General features: G+C 39.4%; 1 protein-coding gene across 1 annotated transcript in view; it reads left to right on the top strand.

Moving 5' to 3' along the window:
- LOC150089919 (putative phospholipid-transporting ATPase IIA) overlaps positions 1-17,072 on the top strand; it is a 359,368-nt gene that overhangs the window by 226,548 nt on the left and 115,748 nt on the right. The window contains exon 19 of the mRNA XM_090368898.1: positions 16,112-16,256. Within this exon, the coding sequence (XP_090225024.1) occupies positions 16,112-16,256 (145 nt within the window). The remainder of the gene's footprint in view (positions 1-16,111; positions 16,257-17,072) is intronic.

The following is a 17,072-nucleotide window of genomic DNA, read 5'->3' as shown; positions in this document are numbered from 1 at the left end:
GTCCTGGTCGCCTACTTTACACCTAAAGTACAATAAGTAGGCCTTTTTTATGGCTCAAGTTTAAGGGGCACTTTCTTGAAGCTAACGTGACTTCTCCACATATGCAACAGAAGGTCATCCAGACAATTCACACAATTATGGGGCATATTAATCTTACACGACACAAATACTGTGTGCAAAAATTATGAATCTCAGAGAATAACCATTAACTGAAAACAAATCACTCAGTACCTAGCCATATTCAAGGATTAAGGAGGTGATTATCCCTTTGTATAAGGCAATGGTCAGGCCATGGTTTGAGTACTGTATACAGGTCTGGAGACCTCATTTTGGAAGGATGTAGAGTTGCTTGATCGTGTACAGAGAAGGGCATCAAGATTGGTGAGGGGAATGAAGGGGTACTTTTACCAAGAAAGGCTTAAGTTCTGCAAATTGCAGTGGCTGTAAACTAGACACCTGCAAGGTGATCTGATTGAGGTGTACAAGGCCTTGAATGGGTTAAGCATGCTGAATTCTGATAGGATTCTTCCGTTTGCTCAGATGACAAACCTGAGGGGCCATAAATTCAAATTGAGGAAAGACAGATGTAGAATAGATGTGTGGAAATTTGCCTTTATTGCTGGAACAAACTTCCATCTGTCATTGTGGAAGTTGATAGCTTTAAATTGAAGGAGGAACTGGCCAAACTTTTAGTGGGAATGGATGTGTGAAATGTTTTTTTTTTTATTTTTTATTTTGGCTGATACTACATAAACTCATACACTTGCTTTCTTGCATCAAATGCCTCTACTACTACTATTATTATTGCAATAGAGTTGAAGCAATAACAACTTATGTGATGCAGAGTGAGCCAACAGTTGCCGATCATGTGATAAGAATGTGGTGATACTGAAACTGCGGTGTTGGCATGTGTTTTGCTGAGAGCAGTAGTTGATAATGTAGAGTAACTCACTAATATAAGACCCCCACCTGTAATTTGAAAACAAGATCCAATTGACAAATTTTAATGTGATTTTTGTGTTCAGCAGCATAAATTTAATCAAGATTGGGTATAATATTTTGCTTGTTGACCAGTGTAATTATTCAGTTCATACTTTATATAATTTCATTAAATTTTTTGTTACCTCTTCACACAATTCCTTTATTGCTTAATCCCCTTAATTTCACCATGTGCTTTTTTTCTGTTTTCATTAAATTTATTTTCATACCTGGTGCAGTTCATATTTGGTTCATAGATTAACTTATTTGATAATAGTGGATGTTACTGACTGTCTTCCATTTTTATAATCAGTGGTTTTAGATTAAGACTGGTAACAAATGAGCCTTGGTTTGAGCAACATAAAGTATGATTTACATATAAATTCTAACTTGCTGCAAATATTTGTGCTTAATATGGCCTTATATGCTACACAACAATAGGGACATCAAAAGCAGCAAATTTTCAGATATATATATTCCTAGATTGATGTATGTGAAATGTTTGTGAATAAGCTAAATATTGTAAATTCATTATGAAATTCTGATTTTTTTAAATTTTAATTTATTTAAATAATTTTTTTTCTGTCTCATTTACCTAATGAAAACACTTTAATTGAATAAATTATTTTATGCATTTAAAATCAATTTATGGAGAAAATTTGAATACTATATTAATTTTAAATTAAAACCAAATTTTGCATCTTTTCTCTAAGATGCAAAATTTGGTTTTAATTTAAATTTAGAACCATAATCAGTGTCTAAGTAATATTTACTTTGACTATCTTTACTTGGGGCTGTCTGAAGAAGCTAAACAAAAACAACTGAGTCTAGTCAACAAGGGCTACTGGCCTAATTAAGTGAAATCAGTACCTCTGTAGATAATAGTAATAATGGCAAAAAATAATTTTAATATCATATACTTGGATTTTAGGAAAGATTTTGATACTGTTGCACATGGAAGACTACCGTACAAGTTGGAGCAGTATGGCATTAAGGGCAAGTTGCTACAATGGATAAAAGGATGGTTGAGTGGGAGAAGACAGTGTGGTAATAAATGGATACTGCTCTTCATGGACTAATATTATTAGTGGAGTCCCCATGGTTCAGTGTTGGGGACCATTATTGTTTTCAATATTTATCAGTGATATTGATGAAGGCATAACATGCTTAATGTCCAAGTTTGCAGATGATACAAAGGTTGGTAGAGTTGTTAATGACAGTAAGGATGGTATACTACTGCAACAGGATCTAAAAAAGTTGAGCAGATGGGCTGAGAGGTACCAACTGTGCGGTACTGCCCTCAGGGTAGTGGAGAACGAAAAAGACCTGGGGTAATTGTGCAGTCAGATATGAAGTTTTCTGAATAGTACAGATAGGCTCTCATGGTCAGGCCACACCTTGAGTACTGCATACAGGTCTGTAGGTCTCATTTTAGTAAAGATGTTGTTCTACTAGCTAGAATGAGTACAGAGAAGGGAAACGAGATTAGTGAGTGCAACAAAGGGTTGTTGTTGTTACCAAGATAGTCTTAAGTTCTGCAAATTGCAGCAGCTGGAGACTAGGCACCTGCGAGGTAATCTGATTGAGGTGTATAAGGTCTTGAATGGTTTTAGCAAGTTCAGTGCTGATGGGATTCTTCCTCTTGCTCAGATTCCGTGCCTGAGAGGAGCATAGATTTAAATTGATGAAAGACAGTTGTTGAATAGGTGGATGGAAATTTGCCTTTAATTTTAACCAGGACAAAAAAAAAAAAAAAAAAAAAAGAGTAGATAAGAAAATACAAATTATATGCTTCCCTCCTCTTACAGGTAACTAATCCAGTTGACCTTTGAATTTATTCAAACTGTCAGCCTCAACTACTTGTGAAGAAAACTTTTTCCAGCAATCAATGACTCTCTGGCTAAAAGAGAACTTTCTAATTCTAATCTTAACCTCAACCTCTGTAATTTGAAATTTATGGCCCCTGAAATTCTTTATAAGAATGAAAATTTCACCTTCATTCATTTTTCACTGCACAATGGAAGCCTCCTCAACAATTAATGTTGAGGAAAATGGACCCTAATCTGCCATGCTGGTCCAGTGCAGGTTGACAGATATTTAGCAGTCTGGGGCTTGAACCCAGGTCTACTCAGTGTGTGTGCTACTGCACTCCAGCTCCTGACCACTTGGCTACGGAGACCTTATAAACCTCAATCAGGCACCTCTGGTTGCCAAGCTCTGTAGACCACATAATTGGAGTCTTTCCTTGTACAGTTGGCCTTTTGTGGATCTCACCATTCGAGTTGCCCATCTTTGGACCCTTTCAAGAAGCTCAATGTATTTTTTTTCGGAAGAGATTTCTATACTCGAACGCAGTATTCAAAATGTGGTCTTACAGTTGCCCTATACAGTTAGATTATGACATCTCTATCTCTGTAGGATGATGTTTGATAAATCATTGATAGGATACCATGGGCTTTCCTGGCTGCCTGTTTACACTGTTCAGAAAACTATATATCTGCCTGTATCATAACTCCCAGATCCCTTTCCTCCTCCAGCGTTTTTAATTCAGTCCCACCAAGTACATAATTTATTTGGGGATTGCTATTTCCCAAGTGTAAGACCTTGTATTTAGTTGCATTACAACATAGCTGCCACTTCTCTGACCATCTTTGAAGCCTGTTCAAGTCATCATGAAAGGACACTGCTTGGCAGTGATCATTAAAGGCTCTGTCAATCCTTACATTATCTGTAAATTTTGACATCACACCTTCTATCGATTCGTCGATGTCATTTATGAACTGTCATTTATTCGGCCCTGGGGAGATTGTGCAAGGCTCAAGTGGTAGAATTTTTTTCAGCCTGGTCTGTGCTTCTTGACAGGAGAGACTGCTTCTACAGGGAAGGGGTACACTTAAATAGAAAGAGTGCAAGAATATTTGCTGATGCTATTAAGGCAGTGTTAGATGGGTCAGAAAACTGCTATCTTGGGTGGATACTTAGACTGAAAGGTTAACAGTGGACACAAGCAGAGGCAAAAGTGATTTTTGCACTGCTTCTATTAGAATGAGCAGCAGCCTGGAAATCAAGGTAATGGAGATTTCCAGGACTACTGGGAGTCATATTGGAACAAGTAAATACATGGGCTGTGTTTATTAGTAGACAATGTAGTGTTGAGTCTGTTTGGTGTGACATAAGCACTGGGAAAGGAAAAAATGAGAGTAGGTTTGTGTTATAGGCCTAATGAATTTGATGAGTATAATGAGCAATTGTGCAGGGAAATAGAGTGGGCCAGTAAATCAGAATGTCTTATAATGGGGGATTTTAACTTTCCAGATATTGACTGCAACTTGTGGGTTGGTCACTCGCACACTAGCAAAACTTTTGTGGATTTATTGGATGACTGTTTTCTACAGCAACATGTTCGAGAGACAACAAGAGGGAATAATACTCTTGATCTGATTATCAGCAGTGATTATTTATGCATTAAGAATTTGCAGATAAAGGAACCACTGGGTGATAGTGATCACAATGTACTGATGTGAGAATTACTTAAGATGTAACTACCATCAAGGCTAAAGGGAAGGACTTTTGCTTTCGTAATGACTACAGTGGTCTCAGACAGTTTTTAAATTCTGTACAGTGGGATCAACTGATGATGTTACCAACATTGAATTCTAAATGGGAAGCCTTCAGGGACTTAATTTTGCAGGCTACTAGGCTTTTCATTCCAACTAAGAAATACTGTTCAAGGTTTAGGCGTAAATGGATGTCAGATGAATTAATGAGGCTTGTGGCAGAGAAGAATTATGGGATGCATATAAAGTATCAGGTGACACAGAAGCCTGTGGCAGGTATAAACTAGTCTGTAATCAAGTCACAAAGGAAGTTAGGCAGACGAAGGCAGATTACGAGAAATCTTTGCCAAAGGATGCAAAGAAAACCAGCAAAGAGTTCTTTACTTATGTAAACTCCAAAAGGAAAGGGATGAACCAGATTGGACCGTTTAACATAGATGGATTGGCTATTGATAATCATGCTCAGGTAGCCAACAAACTGAATGAGTATTTTGCATCTACATTCACACATGAGTAATCATTCAATGAGGGGAGTGAGGGGAGTGCCAGAAGTTTATCAAACGCTAACAGGGAGCTAAGTGATTTTGTAATAACTGAGATCAAAGTGGAGGAGAAATTGTTGCAGTTAAACATAAGGAAGGCACCTGGGGTGGAGGGGATCTATCCAGTTATATTAAAGGAGGCCACAAAGGAAGTAAGCAAACCCTTAGCCATAATTATGAGAGCTTCTTTGGACTCAGGGGAGGTCCCTATGGATTGGAGGTGTCCAAATGTATCGCCAATTCACAAAGGGGGTTCAAAAGGTGACACAAGTAACTACAGAACTGTTAGTTTAACTTGTGTTCTGGGGAAAATAATGGGATCACTGGTTAAAGAAGCATTGCAGGATCATCTAGAGAAGACTGCAGTAATAGTTGAGACACAGCAGGTTTGTCAAAGGGGAAGGTCTTGTCTGACCAATTTGATTGGATACTCTGATGTGGTCACAAAGGAACTGAATGCCAAAAATAATTTTGATATCATATACTTAGATTTCAGGAAAGCTTTTGATACTGTTGCACATGGAAGACTGCTGTGCAAATTGGAGAGGTATGGCATTAAGAGTAAGTTGCTACAATGGATAAAGGGATGGTTGAGTGGGAGACGACAGAGTGATAATCAATGGACACTGCTCTTTGTGGACAAATGTTGTTAGTGGAGTTCCCCAGGGTTTGGTGTAGGGCCTATTGTTGTTTTGTATATTTATCAATAATATTGATGAAGATATATCAGGTTTAATGTCCAAGTTTGCAGATACAAATGTTGGCAGGGTTGTTAACGACAGTAAAGACAGTATGCTACTCCAACTGGATCTAGATAAGTTTGGAAAATGGACTGAGAAGTGGCAGCTGAAGTTTAACATTGACAAATGTAAAGTACTGGATATGGGTAGTGATAACCGAAGAGAAATGTACCAACTCTGTGGTACTACACTCAGGGAAGTGGAAAGTGAAAAAGACCTGGGGGTAATTGTACAGTCAAATATGAAGTTTGCTGAGCAGTGCAGACAGGCTGCCAGGGTAGATCATGGAGTCTTGTCAATGATTATAGGAATTTTGCTAGCAGGGACAGGGAAGTGATTATCCTGTTATACAAGGCAATGGTCAGGCCACACCTAGAGTACTGTGTACAGGTCTTCATTTTAGGAAGGATGTAGAGTTGCTAGAATGAGTACAAAGAAGGGCAACAAGACTGGAAAGGTTTAAGTTGTGCCAAGAAACCCTTAAGTTGTGCAAATTGCAGCACCTGCAGAGTAGGCACCTGCGAGGTGATCTGGTTGAGGTGTATAAGGCCTTGAATAGGGTTGAGCAAGTTGAATGTTGATGGGATTCTTCCTCTTGCTCAGACTAAGAACCTGAGGGGGCACAGATTCAAATTGAGAAAAGATGGTTGTAGAATATATGTGCGGAAATTTGCCTTTAGCCAGTGGGTAGTTGATTGGTGGAACAGACTTCCGTCTTTTGTTATGGAAGCTAATAGCCAAAATAAATTTAAGGCTGAGCTGGACAGGCATTTGGAACGAATGGAGGGGTGAAATGGGAGCTTCCACCCTGTTTTTTTTTGGCTGATGTTGCATAAGCTTGCTTTCTTGTATTGTATGCTTCTACTAATGCTAATGAAAATGAGAAACAACAGTGGTCCAAGAACTGATCATTAAGGGACTCTTGTTCCTGACATTACACTGATCTGAAGCATATCCATTAATTACAACCCTCTGCCTTCTGCCCTTCAGTCACCTAGCAGTCCCTCTTAGAATCTTACTAGTAATCTCAACATGTTCCAGTTTATACAGTATCCTCTCATCAGTGACAAAGTCAAATGCTTTTCTAAAACCTAAATAAACTATGTTGGAATTGTTTTCCTGTATCCAGCTCATGAGTAACTGTGTCAAAATAACCTACTAACTTAGTTAAACATCATTTCCCTTAATAAAACCATGTTGTATGTCCTTCAGAATGCCACATCTATCTAAATGTTCCTGTATTGCACTCTTAATCGTTGCCTCTAAGATTTTTCTTACCATTGACTTCTGACTAGCTGATCTGTAATTACCAACTTCACTCTTAGAACCATTTATGAATTGGTGATACATTGGTACTTCTCCATTCCAAAGGAATCTCCTCCAAGTCCACAGATGCCTTCATAATTTACATCAGTTGCTCAATACACTCTCCAGTGGTCTCCCTCAAAACTGCTGGTTATATGCCATGAACTCTGGAAGCATTACTTGTATTTATGCTCAAAAGTTTTTCCAATAAATAATCATCTGTAATTATGAAATCACTAATTTCATATGGTGCAGCCTCACTCGCACAGCCACTTCACAGCCCGTAGGGTCTTTTATCAGTAAAGACTGACACAAACTGCCTATTCTGTTCATCCGCAACATCAGCTGGGTTATCTGAGAATTTCCTGCACCTAGTGCACATCAGTTCAATCTGATTAGCTTTCTTCTTCGTTGTATTTACACACATGAAAAATTCCTTGTACCCATTCTTTGCTCTCTTAGCCAGTGCTTTCTCATACTCATCCTTAACCTCCCTAACCTTATTTGTGATACTGTTACAGATCAACTTTTACATTTTGTCAGCTTCAGTGCTTTTCATTGCTCTATTTGACTGGCCAGCTCTGCAGTCATTCATTTTGGCATCTCTTCCTTCAATATTTTCTTAATGGTATGTATGTGTTCATGGCTTTTGTGATTTTTGCTTTAAAAGTATTTCATAATTCAAATTTATTCACCCTCCCTCAGCAAATCACTGGGTAAAGTGCCTGCCTGGCAACCCAAAGGTCGCGGGTTCGATTCCTGCCTCGGGCTTGGATCAAAGTACTGCAAAAACCTTGTGAGGTGCATTATGGCCACAGAAGCCTATGCGCCAACAACTGCCAAAAAAAAAAAAAAAAAAAATCAGCAAATCACCCAATTCATTGATGCTATAGAGTGCCTTAAACTGCCAGTCCCCTCTTCTGAAGTTAAAACCCGTGCCTTTACCTTTAAAGGGTAAAGGCACGAGTTTTTTGGTTCATCCCACAGCGCCAGTTCTGCTTACCAAAAGTGGCCCACTGGGCACTCACATCCTTTCCTAGGTCATCTGCGGACGATTTGGTGCCCGCACTTCACACCTGAATGGTTCGGCATCGGAAGCAGCAGCCGCATGGTCTCAACGGCTGCCGTGATGTTCCCGTTCTGGCAGCCTCATTGCCAGAGCAATCGTGCAGTATCTTTCTTCATCTTCCGACACGATTTCATGATCACTTCCTGACAATGCTTCCTGCACTTTAAGCACTGTGGTGTCATCTGATTCATTAGTACTGATGAGGTCAAGAATATTCTCACTTCTAGTACTTTCTCTAACATGCTGGTACAAATAATAATCATCTAGTTTATTTAAAATTTTTTTCTCCATAGTGAGTTTCCCTCTCACTTAATTCAATCAATCTGGGGAAGATTAAAGTCACTCATATGACATTCTTGCTTACTTGCCCATTCCATCTGCATGTAGAGACTCTTGTCATACCTCTTCATGATCTTCCAGTCTGTAGATTACTACCACCCTCATTATACCTTTTCTTCCAGCTAACTTGCACCACTGATTCTATGCTGGCAGATGTAACTTCAGACTCAGCCAAAGCTCTTTTTGCACTCAGGCTGTTTTTGATAAGAAGCATGACCTGTCCACCCCTTCTATCTTCTCTATCTTTCCTAAATAGATTATACATGCTGTAGTGGACTCATCCCCAATTTCTGGGTGATATCATGTTTCTGTTAGCCCTATTATATCAGCATTAATTGTCCTAACCAGGAGTTCAAATTCAGCTGTTTTATTGAAAACTCTCCTGACATTACTGTAGACACATTTAAGTCTAAATAATCTTTTATAGTTTACTACCCTGACACCTAATACAAATCTAAATAATTTGTAGTTATTTAGTTTTGTATCCAAACTTTACATTCCCCCTCATTTGAAATGCTGCTATCCTCAGAATATCTTATCAACATCGACTGTTGTGGCAACAAACAAGAATTCTTAAGGCGAGTTCAAGCATTACTTTGACCCATATCATCAGATAAACACAGATCTAAATTATCCTAATGTTTTATATCCTTTTTTTATTTTATATTTATATGCTGAATAAATAATGTTTTATTTATTCAGCATGTAAATAATCCCTTGTAGTTAGTACAGTGGTGGACAAAAAAACTGCATCGCTTGTGAATTTTGCAAATAATGAGTTTTGCTCTGCATCATGGATTGCAGAAATGTTCGAAATGCATTTGTTAGATGGGATATATATCTCTGTGAATGAAATCCAATAAAAAGACTCCACCTGATACACCTAATTGCCATAAATATCTTCCCAAAAAGTAAAATGCGTAATTAATGGAAATATGAGAAATCATGCAAATGGCAATCACAACAACCAAACATACATTTATTGCATTTACATGTATAGACTGAAATGACAAGTTAACATAATAGTATTATGTACTGTAAATCAGCAAAATAAGTCCTCAATATTTTGTTATTCCTCCTCGAGCTTCAATTACAGTCTTACAATGATCTGGTATAGAGTTAATCAACTTCTGGATATACTGTTGCCCAATTGTACCACACCCTTACAGTGCTCTCCTGCAGCTGAATCTTACTTGTTGGCTTCCGAGCAATTTTAGATGACATTATGTACCATCAATTTTCAATAAGGTTCAAATCTGTACTGTTGCCAGGCCAGTCCAACACTGTAATGCCAGCATTCTGAGGTATGACTGCACCTTAAGGGAGAAAAATTAGGGAAAACATTGGTGAAAGTATGTTTTAAGTCTTGTTGGATGTCTGTGTGGTGACCCCTAATAACGGGTTTCGGGTACTCCTCCAAGATAGTAGTGTAGGTTTCTGCATTCACTGTTCCATTAATAAACTTAATTTGCCCCACTCCTTTGCTTGTTATGCATCCCCAGACCATCTGACCGGCGGGGAACTTTACAGTTGGTGTTATGCAGTCAGGGTATGCCTCCGATTTTTGTCCTCTGACATATCACTTCTCATTCTAGTCATGCAAGTTGAATTTCGATTCATCAGAAAAGATGACGTCCCATTGCTCTTTTGTCTCCATGAAATATGCATTTTAACCCAAGCAAATCGCTTCTTCCTCATTTGTTGGGTCAACAAAGGCTTCTTCTTGGGCCAATAGGCATTCAGACCACATTCCTAAAGCTGTCTTTCGATAGTTTATGCATTTGTTTCAACACCAGGGGGGGATCCCAAAGTCCAGTTTTAGATCAGGCGCACTAGCATGCTGATTATGAAGGCAGAGCCATTTCAAATATCGATCTTGGGAAGGCGTACTCACTCTCTTACAGCCTGATTCAGTTTTTCTCTTCACATTACTGGTTTTATGCTTTAGCATTAGCATTAGCATTAGTAGAGGCATTTGATGCAAGAAAGCAAGCTTATGCAGCATCAGCCAAAAAAAAAAAAACCCCACTTCCACTTCACCCCTCTGTTCGTTCAAAATACCTGTCCAGCTGAGCCTTAAACTTATTTAGGCTATCAACCTCCACCACAAGGGATGGCAGTCTGTTCCACCAACCAACCACCCGCTGGCTAAAGGCAAATTTCCGCACGTCTATCCTACATCTGTCTTTCCTCAATTTAAATTTATGCCCTCTCAGGTGAATTTTCTGAGCTAGAGGAAGAATCCCATCAGCATTGAGCATGCTTAAACCATTCAAGGCTTTATACACCTCTATCAGATCACCTCGCTGGTGCCTAGTCTCCAGACACTGTAATTTGCAAAACTTAAGCCTTTCTTCGTAAGAGCACCCCTTTGTTCCATTCACTAATCTTGTTGCCCTTCTCTGTACTCGTTCCAGCAGCTCTACATCCTTCTTGAAATGAGGCCTCCAGACCTGTATACAGTACTCTAGGTGTGGCCTGACCATTGCCTTATACAATGGAATAATCACCTCCTTAGCCCTGCTGGAAAAATTCCTGTATATCATTGACAATACTCCATGAGCTACTCTTGCAGCCCGTCTGCACTGTCAGAGAACTTCATATCTGCCTGCACAATCACCCCCAAGTCCCTTTCATTCTCTACCACTGTCAGTGTAGTACCACAGAGTTGATACGTTGCTCTGGGGTTGCTGTTTCCCATGTGTAGTACTTTACATTTGTCAATGTTAAACTTCATTTGCCACCTCTCAGCCCATCTGCTCAACCTTTCCAGATCCTGTTGCAGCAGCATAGTGTCAGTAGTGTCCTTGACAACCCTGCCAACCTTTGTATCATCTGCAAACTTGGACATTAAGCTTGATATACCATCATCAATATCATTTATAAATACAGAAAACAATAATGGACCCAACACTGAGCCCTGAGGGACTCCACTAATAACATTAGTCCACGATGAGCAGTGTCCATTGATTACCACTCTCTGTCTTCTCCCCCTCAACCACCCCTTTATCCATAGCAGCAATTTGCCTCCAATGCCACACTGCTCCAATTTGTGCAGCAGTCTTCCATGTGCAACAGTATCAAAAGCCTTTCTAAGATCCAAGTATATAATATCAAAGTTATTCCCTGCATCCAGTTCTTTTGTGACTGCATCATAGTATCCAATCAAGTTGGTCAGGCAAGACTTCCCCTTAACAAAACCATGCTGTGTCTGAGCTATAACTGAAGTCTTGTCTAAATGATCCTGCAGTGCTTCTTTAACCAGTGCCTCCATTAATTTTCCTGGAAGAGAAGTTAAGCTCACAGGTCTATAGTTACTTGTGTCAGCCTTTGATCCTCCTTTGTGAATTGGGGTCACATTTGCACATTTCCAGTCTATGGGTACCTCCCCTGAGTCCAAGGAAGCTCTCATAATTATGGCTAAGGGTTTGCTTACCTCCTTTGCTGCCTCCTTTAATATAACTGGATAGATCCCATCCACCCCGGGTGCCTTTCTTGTGTTTATCTTCAACAGTTTCTCCTCCACTTTACTCCCAGTTATTTCAAGATTCTGTAGCTTACTGCTAGAGTTGAATACACCTCTGGCATTCCCCTTGCTGAATAACTCTTCATGTGTGAATGTCGATGCAAAATATTCATTTAGTTTGTTAGCTACCTGAGCAGGATCATCAACAGTTGACCCATCAATATCAAGTGGACCAATCTGATTCATCCCCTTCCTTCTAGAGTTTACATAAGTAAAGAACTCTTTGCTGTTTTTCTTTGCATCCCTTGCCAAGGATTTCTCGTAATCTGCCTTCGCCTGCCTAACCTCCTTTGTAACCTGGTTGCATATCAACTTGTATCTATCATAGGCTTCTGTGTCATGTGTTAATTTGTAAGTATCCCATGCATTTTTCTTCTCTGCCATATGCCTCATTAGTTCATCTGACATCCATTTTGGCCTAAACCTTGAACAATATTTCTTAGTTGGTATGTAAAGCCTAGTAGCTTCCAAGATAAGTTCTTTGAATGCTTCCCATTTTGAATTTGCTGTTGGTAACATCATCAGTTGGTCCCACTGTATAGAATTTAAATACTGTCTCAGTCCATCGTAGTCGCCTTTAAAGAAACAATAACCCTTCCCTTTACCCCTAATGGTAGTTACCTCTTTCAGTAATGCCGACCGGGCTAGCCGAGTGGGTAAAGTACCTGCCCGGCAACCCAAAGGTCGCGGGTTCGATTCCCGCCTCGGGCTTGGATCAAAGTACTGCAAAAATCTTGGGAGGTGCAATATGGCCACGAAGCTGATGCGCCAATAACTACCAAATCAATCAAATCTTTCAGTAAATCCCACTTCAGCACACTGTGATCACTGCCACCTAGTGGTTCATTTATCTGCAGATTCTTAATTAGCATTAGCATTAGCATTAGTAGAGGCATATGATGCAAGAAAGCAAGCTTATTCAGCATCAGCCAAAAAAAAAAAAAAACCCAGTCCCATTTCACCCCTCCGTTCGTTCGAAATACCTGTCCAGTTGAGCTTTAAATTTGTTTAGGCTATCAACTTCAACAACAAGTGATGGAAGTCGGTTCCACCAACCAACCACCCGCTGGCCAAAGGCAAAATGCATGAAGAATCACTGCTGATAATCAAATCAAGAGTATTACTCCCTCTAGTTGCCTCCCGAACATGCTGATGTAGAAAACAATCATCCAATAAATCCACAAAAGCCCTGCTAGTGTGTGAGTAACCAGCCCCCAAATTCCAGTCAATATCTGGGAAATTAAAATCTCCCATTATAAGACTCTCTGATTTACTGTCCCACTCTATTTCCCTGTACAGTTCCTTATTATACTCATCAGAGTCATTAGGCCTATAGCACACTCCTACTCTCAATTTTGATCTCCCAATGCTTATGTCACACCAAATTGACCCAACACTGCACTGTCCAGCGATGTCGACTGGCTTCACTTCCTTGGTTTTTATGTGTTTCTTAACTAATAGCATAACCCCTCCCCCGTTCCTATCCTGTCTATCCTTTCTGTAGACGTTGTACTCCCCAAATTGCAGTTCTGCATCCCTTATATCTGTGTGACACCACGTCTCTGATATCCCAACAATATCTGCCTTTGATGTTTTGAGCAATACCTCAAATTCATCAAATTTATTTACTAAACTCCTAGCATTGGTGTACACGCAAGTATACCTGCACCTGTTTCTATTCTTAGCTACCCTAACACAACCCATGTGTTTACTTGTACCGCAATGGCTCCCAGCAGTCTCTGAAATACCATGCATCTTGTTTTTCAGGCTTCTGCTCATTCTAATAGAAGCAGTGCAAGAATCTCTTTCACCTCTGCCAGTGGCTACTGTCAATCTATTGGTCTTTGTCTCCCCCCAAGCTAGCAGTTTTCCGACCCACCTAACACTGCCTCGATAGCATCAGCAAATATTCTTGCACCCTTTCTATTTAAGTGTATCCCATCCCTGTAGAAGCAATCTCTCCTGTTAACAAGTACAGTCCAGGCTGAAAAAAATTCTACCCCTTGAGCCTTGCACAATCTTTCCAGGGCCGAATTGATCGACAAGGCTCTCATCATATACTCCCTCCTATCGTGTCTGGGCAGAATTGCAGACACTTTCAAATTCAACCCTAATTCTCGGCTTTTGTTCAACAGTGACCTGTACTTGTTAAGTAATTCTGCCGGTCTCCTACTCTTAATATCATTAGTGCCAACGTGTACAACTATATCACCTTTTATACCCTTAAAAGATGATATTCGCTCTACAACGTCATCAACCTTTGCCCCTGGCAGACATACCCTGGTCCTGTTCCACCTATCTTTTTTACAAAGCATGTTCCCCGTTTCCCTGACAATAGAGTCACCAACAACTACTAGTTCCTTCGGGACCAGCGCATTCTGTCTTCTGGGTTGTCTCTGTGTCACGCGATGCCCAAGTGCAAGCTCTGGCGTTGATGTGGGCAGCTGAGAGCTTGATGGGCCCCTCAATTTAGTTTCTTCGAGGGCATCCACCCTGTCCTTCAAGCTCTCATATAGGCCCACAAGAACGCCGAGTTGTTGCCTGATATCGATACACTCCTTGCATCGCGCACACACAAAGACATCCCCCTTGGCAGTATCATGTCCCGTAACCGATTGCTCTGCAAACATCAAGCAAACAGTGCATTTTATAAGGCTGTGAGTCAGAGGACAACTGCCCCCCTCAGTTCTGCTCTGAGCCGCAGCGCTTCCATTAGCTTGAGCCTTTTGCTTTGCTGCTCTGGTCTGAGTCATGATTCTATTAATTTATTAATTAATTATAATTAATTATGTTATATTATTAATTATGTTAAATATAATTAATTATATTATGTTTGTAATCTAAGTCGTTATATGTATTTATTTAAACGTACAATTTAACTGCTAACGAAGTTCAACTAACGCTATCTAGTACGGCATACAACTATCGTATCACAATGGCGGGAAAATTACGAATGGTATCGGAGTTGAAACACGTGGAAACCTTTACCGATACGTTTATGCAATTACAAGACCGAGTAAAGAATAAATACACCAAGTTAATCAGAAAATCACAAAATAATGTTATACTACTAAATTTAAATCAAAAGTTTTAGAAAAACAATAATTTCAAATCAATAAATAAGAAAAATCCACTTAGCGGCTTGGAACACGACCGTCTCTAGTAGCCTCGTCAGCAGACTGACGAGGCCACTAGAGACTAATTTCAGCACTCAGGATACCGTTGACTGGAGGAAGCCTATTTTATCCATGATGGCATGCATAGAAAGCCCTTCCTGGGACAGAGCAACAGCTACACTTTTTTTTTTTTTCGTGGTGTCAACTGAACATATGGAGCCATGCTTACCCCTCCGCAAAACAGGATACTAATGAGCTTGTACACCCTTCCAATGCCATATTTATAGAAACGGCTGATGCAATTCCTTGCAATTACTGTCTGATGCAAAACCTTTGCTTTGTGACAAAAAATGACTGTGCAGTTTTTTTTTCTCTGCCACTTTACTTAGACACTGATAAAGAGCACTCTGAGATCACTGCAATGTTTGGTATTTTGAAACATTATTGTACACATAGGTTAGTATCCTCAGTTTTTTGCATACCGTGAGCAAGCTAAATTTGCTACTAAGTTCATCAGTTTCATATTGTGAAACTGCAGGCAAGTTATGTCAGAAAATGGACAGTAATTTATAGGTGATGTAACTTGTGCAGAGGTAAGCCAAATTGACTTAATAAATTTTTAAGTATTTGTTCTGTGCCATATTTTTGAGAGGCTGATCTAGCAATAATTAAGGTTTTAAATGGATCAATATCAAACTATGAAGTGGAGCAAATTTGGGTATTTACCCAAAACCATTTAAAACTACTTTAAACTGTAATAAAGAGGAGCACTAAAGCAGTATATTTTAAAAATTCTTTTTTGAAAGTTTTATGGGAATCTTAATAAAAAAATAAGTTATTCTAAATGCAAATTCTGTCATTAGCATCTTGCTTATTTTAATGTTTTATCTAATTTCATGAGAGAAAATTTGTGATATAGTTAATCATTTCATTTGTTAGGTATGTTTGAAATTTTATCCCAAAGAATTTATGGAGCTTGCTTGCCAGTGCCCTGCAGTTGTTTGCTGCCGCTGTTCACCAACCCAAAAGGCTGAGGTGGTTAGGCTTATCCAGCAGCATACTGGCAAACGTACATGTGCTGTAGGTTAGTTCAAAAGAAATTTTGAAAATTATATTATAACTTCAGATTTATTCCATTATCTGGTAATTTTTACTCTTTTTTGGTGTAAGGGATATTTTGAAAATAATAACAGTGAGGTTTGAGGGATGGCTTAATCTCATTGGGGTTAGCATTTGTAGAGGTATATGATGCAAAAGAAAAAAAAAAAAAAAAAACACTTCCCGTTTCACCCATCCATTCATTCCAGATGCTTGTCTAGTTCTGCAATGAACTTATTTAAGGCTGTCAACCTCAACAACGACAGATGGAAGTTTGTTCCAAATATCAACCAACCTCTGACTAAAGGCAAATTTCCTCACTTCTATTCTACAATTGTATTTCCTCAATTTGAATTTATATTCCCTCAGGTAATTAATCTGAGCAAGAGGAAAAATCCCATCAGCATTGAGCTTGCTTAAACTATTTGAGGCTTTATACACATTAATTAGATCTCCTCGCAGGTGCCTAGTCTCAGATGCTGCAGTTTGCAGAACTTAAGAAGCCGTTCTTGTTATGGGAAACCCTTTGTTCCACTCACCAATCTTGTTGCCCTTCTCTGTACTAATTCCAGCAGCTCTACATCCTTCCTAAAAGGAGACCTCCAGACCTGTATACAGTACTGAAGGTGTGGCCTGACCATTGCCTTATACAAGGGAACAATCACCTCTTATCACTGCTAGCAAAATTTCTGTATATATCATTGACAAGACACCATGAGCTACTCTTGCAGCCTGTCTGCACTGCTCAAAAAACTTCATATCTGACTGGACAGTTACCCCCAGGTCCTTTTCATTCTCTACT

Source organism: Mastigoproctus giganteus, chromosome 2, assembly GCF_048544385.1.
Source record: "Mastigoproctus giganteus isolate SK-2022 chromosome 2, ASM4854438v1, whole genome shotgun sequence".
NCBI classification, from domain to species: Eukaryota; Metazoa; Arthropoda; class Arachnida; order Uropygi; family Thelyphonidae; genus Mastigoproctus; species Mastigoproctus giganteus.
This window is presented reverse-complemented; position numbering and strand designations above follow the sequence as displayed.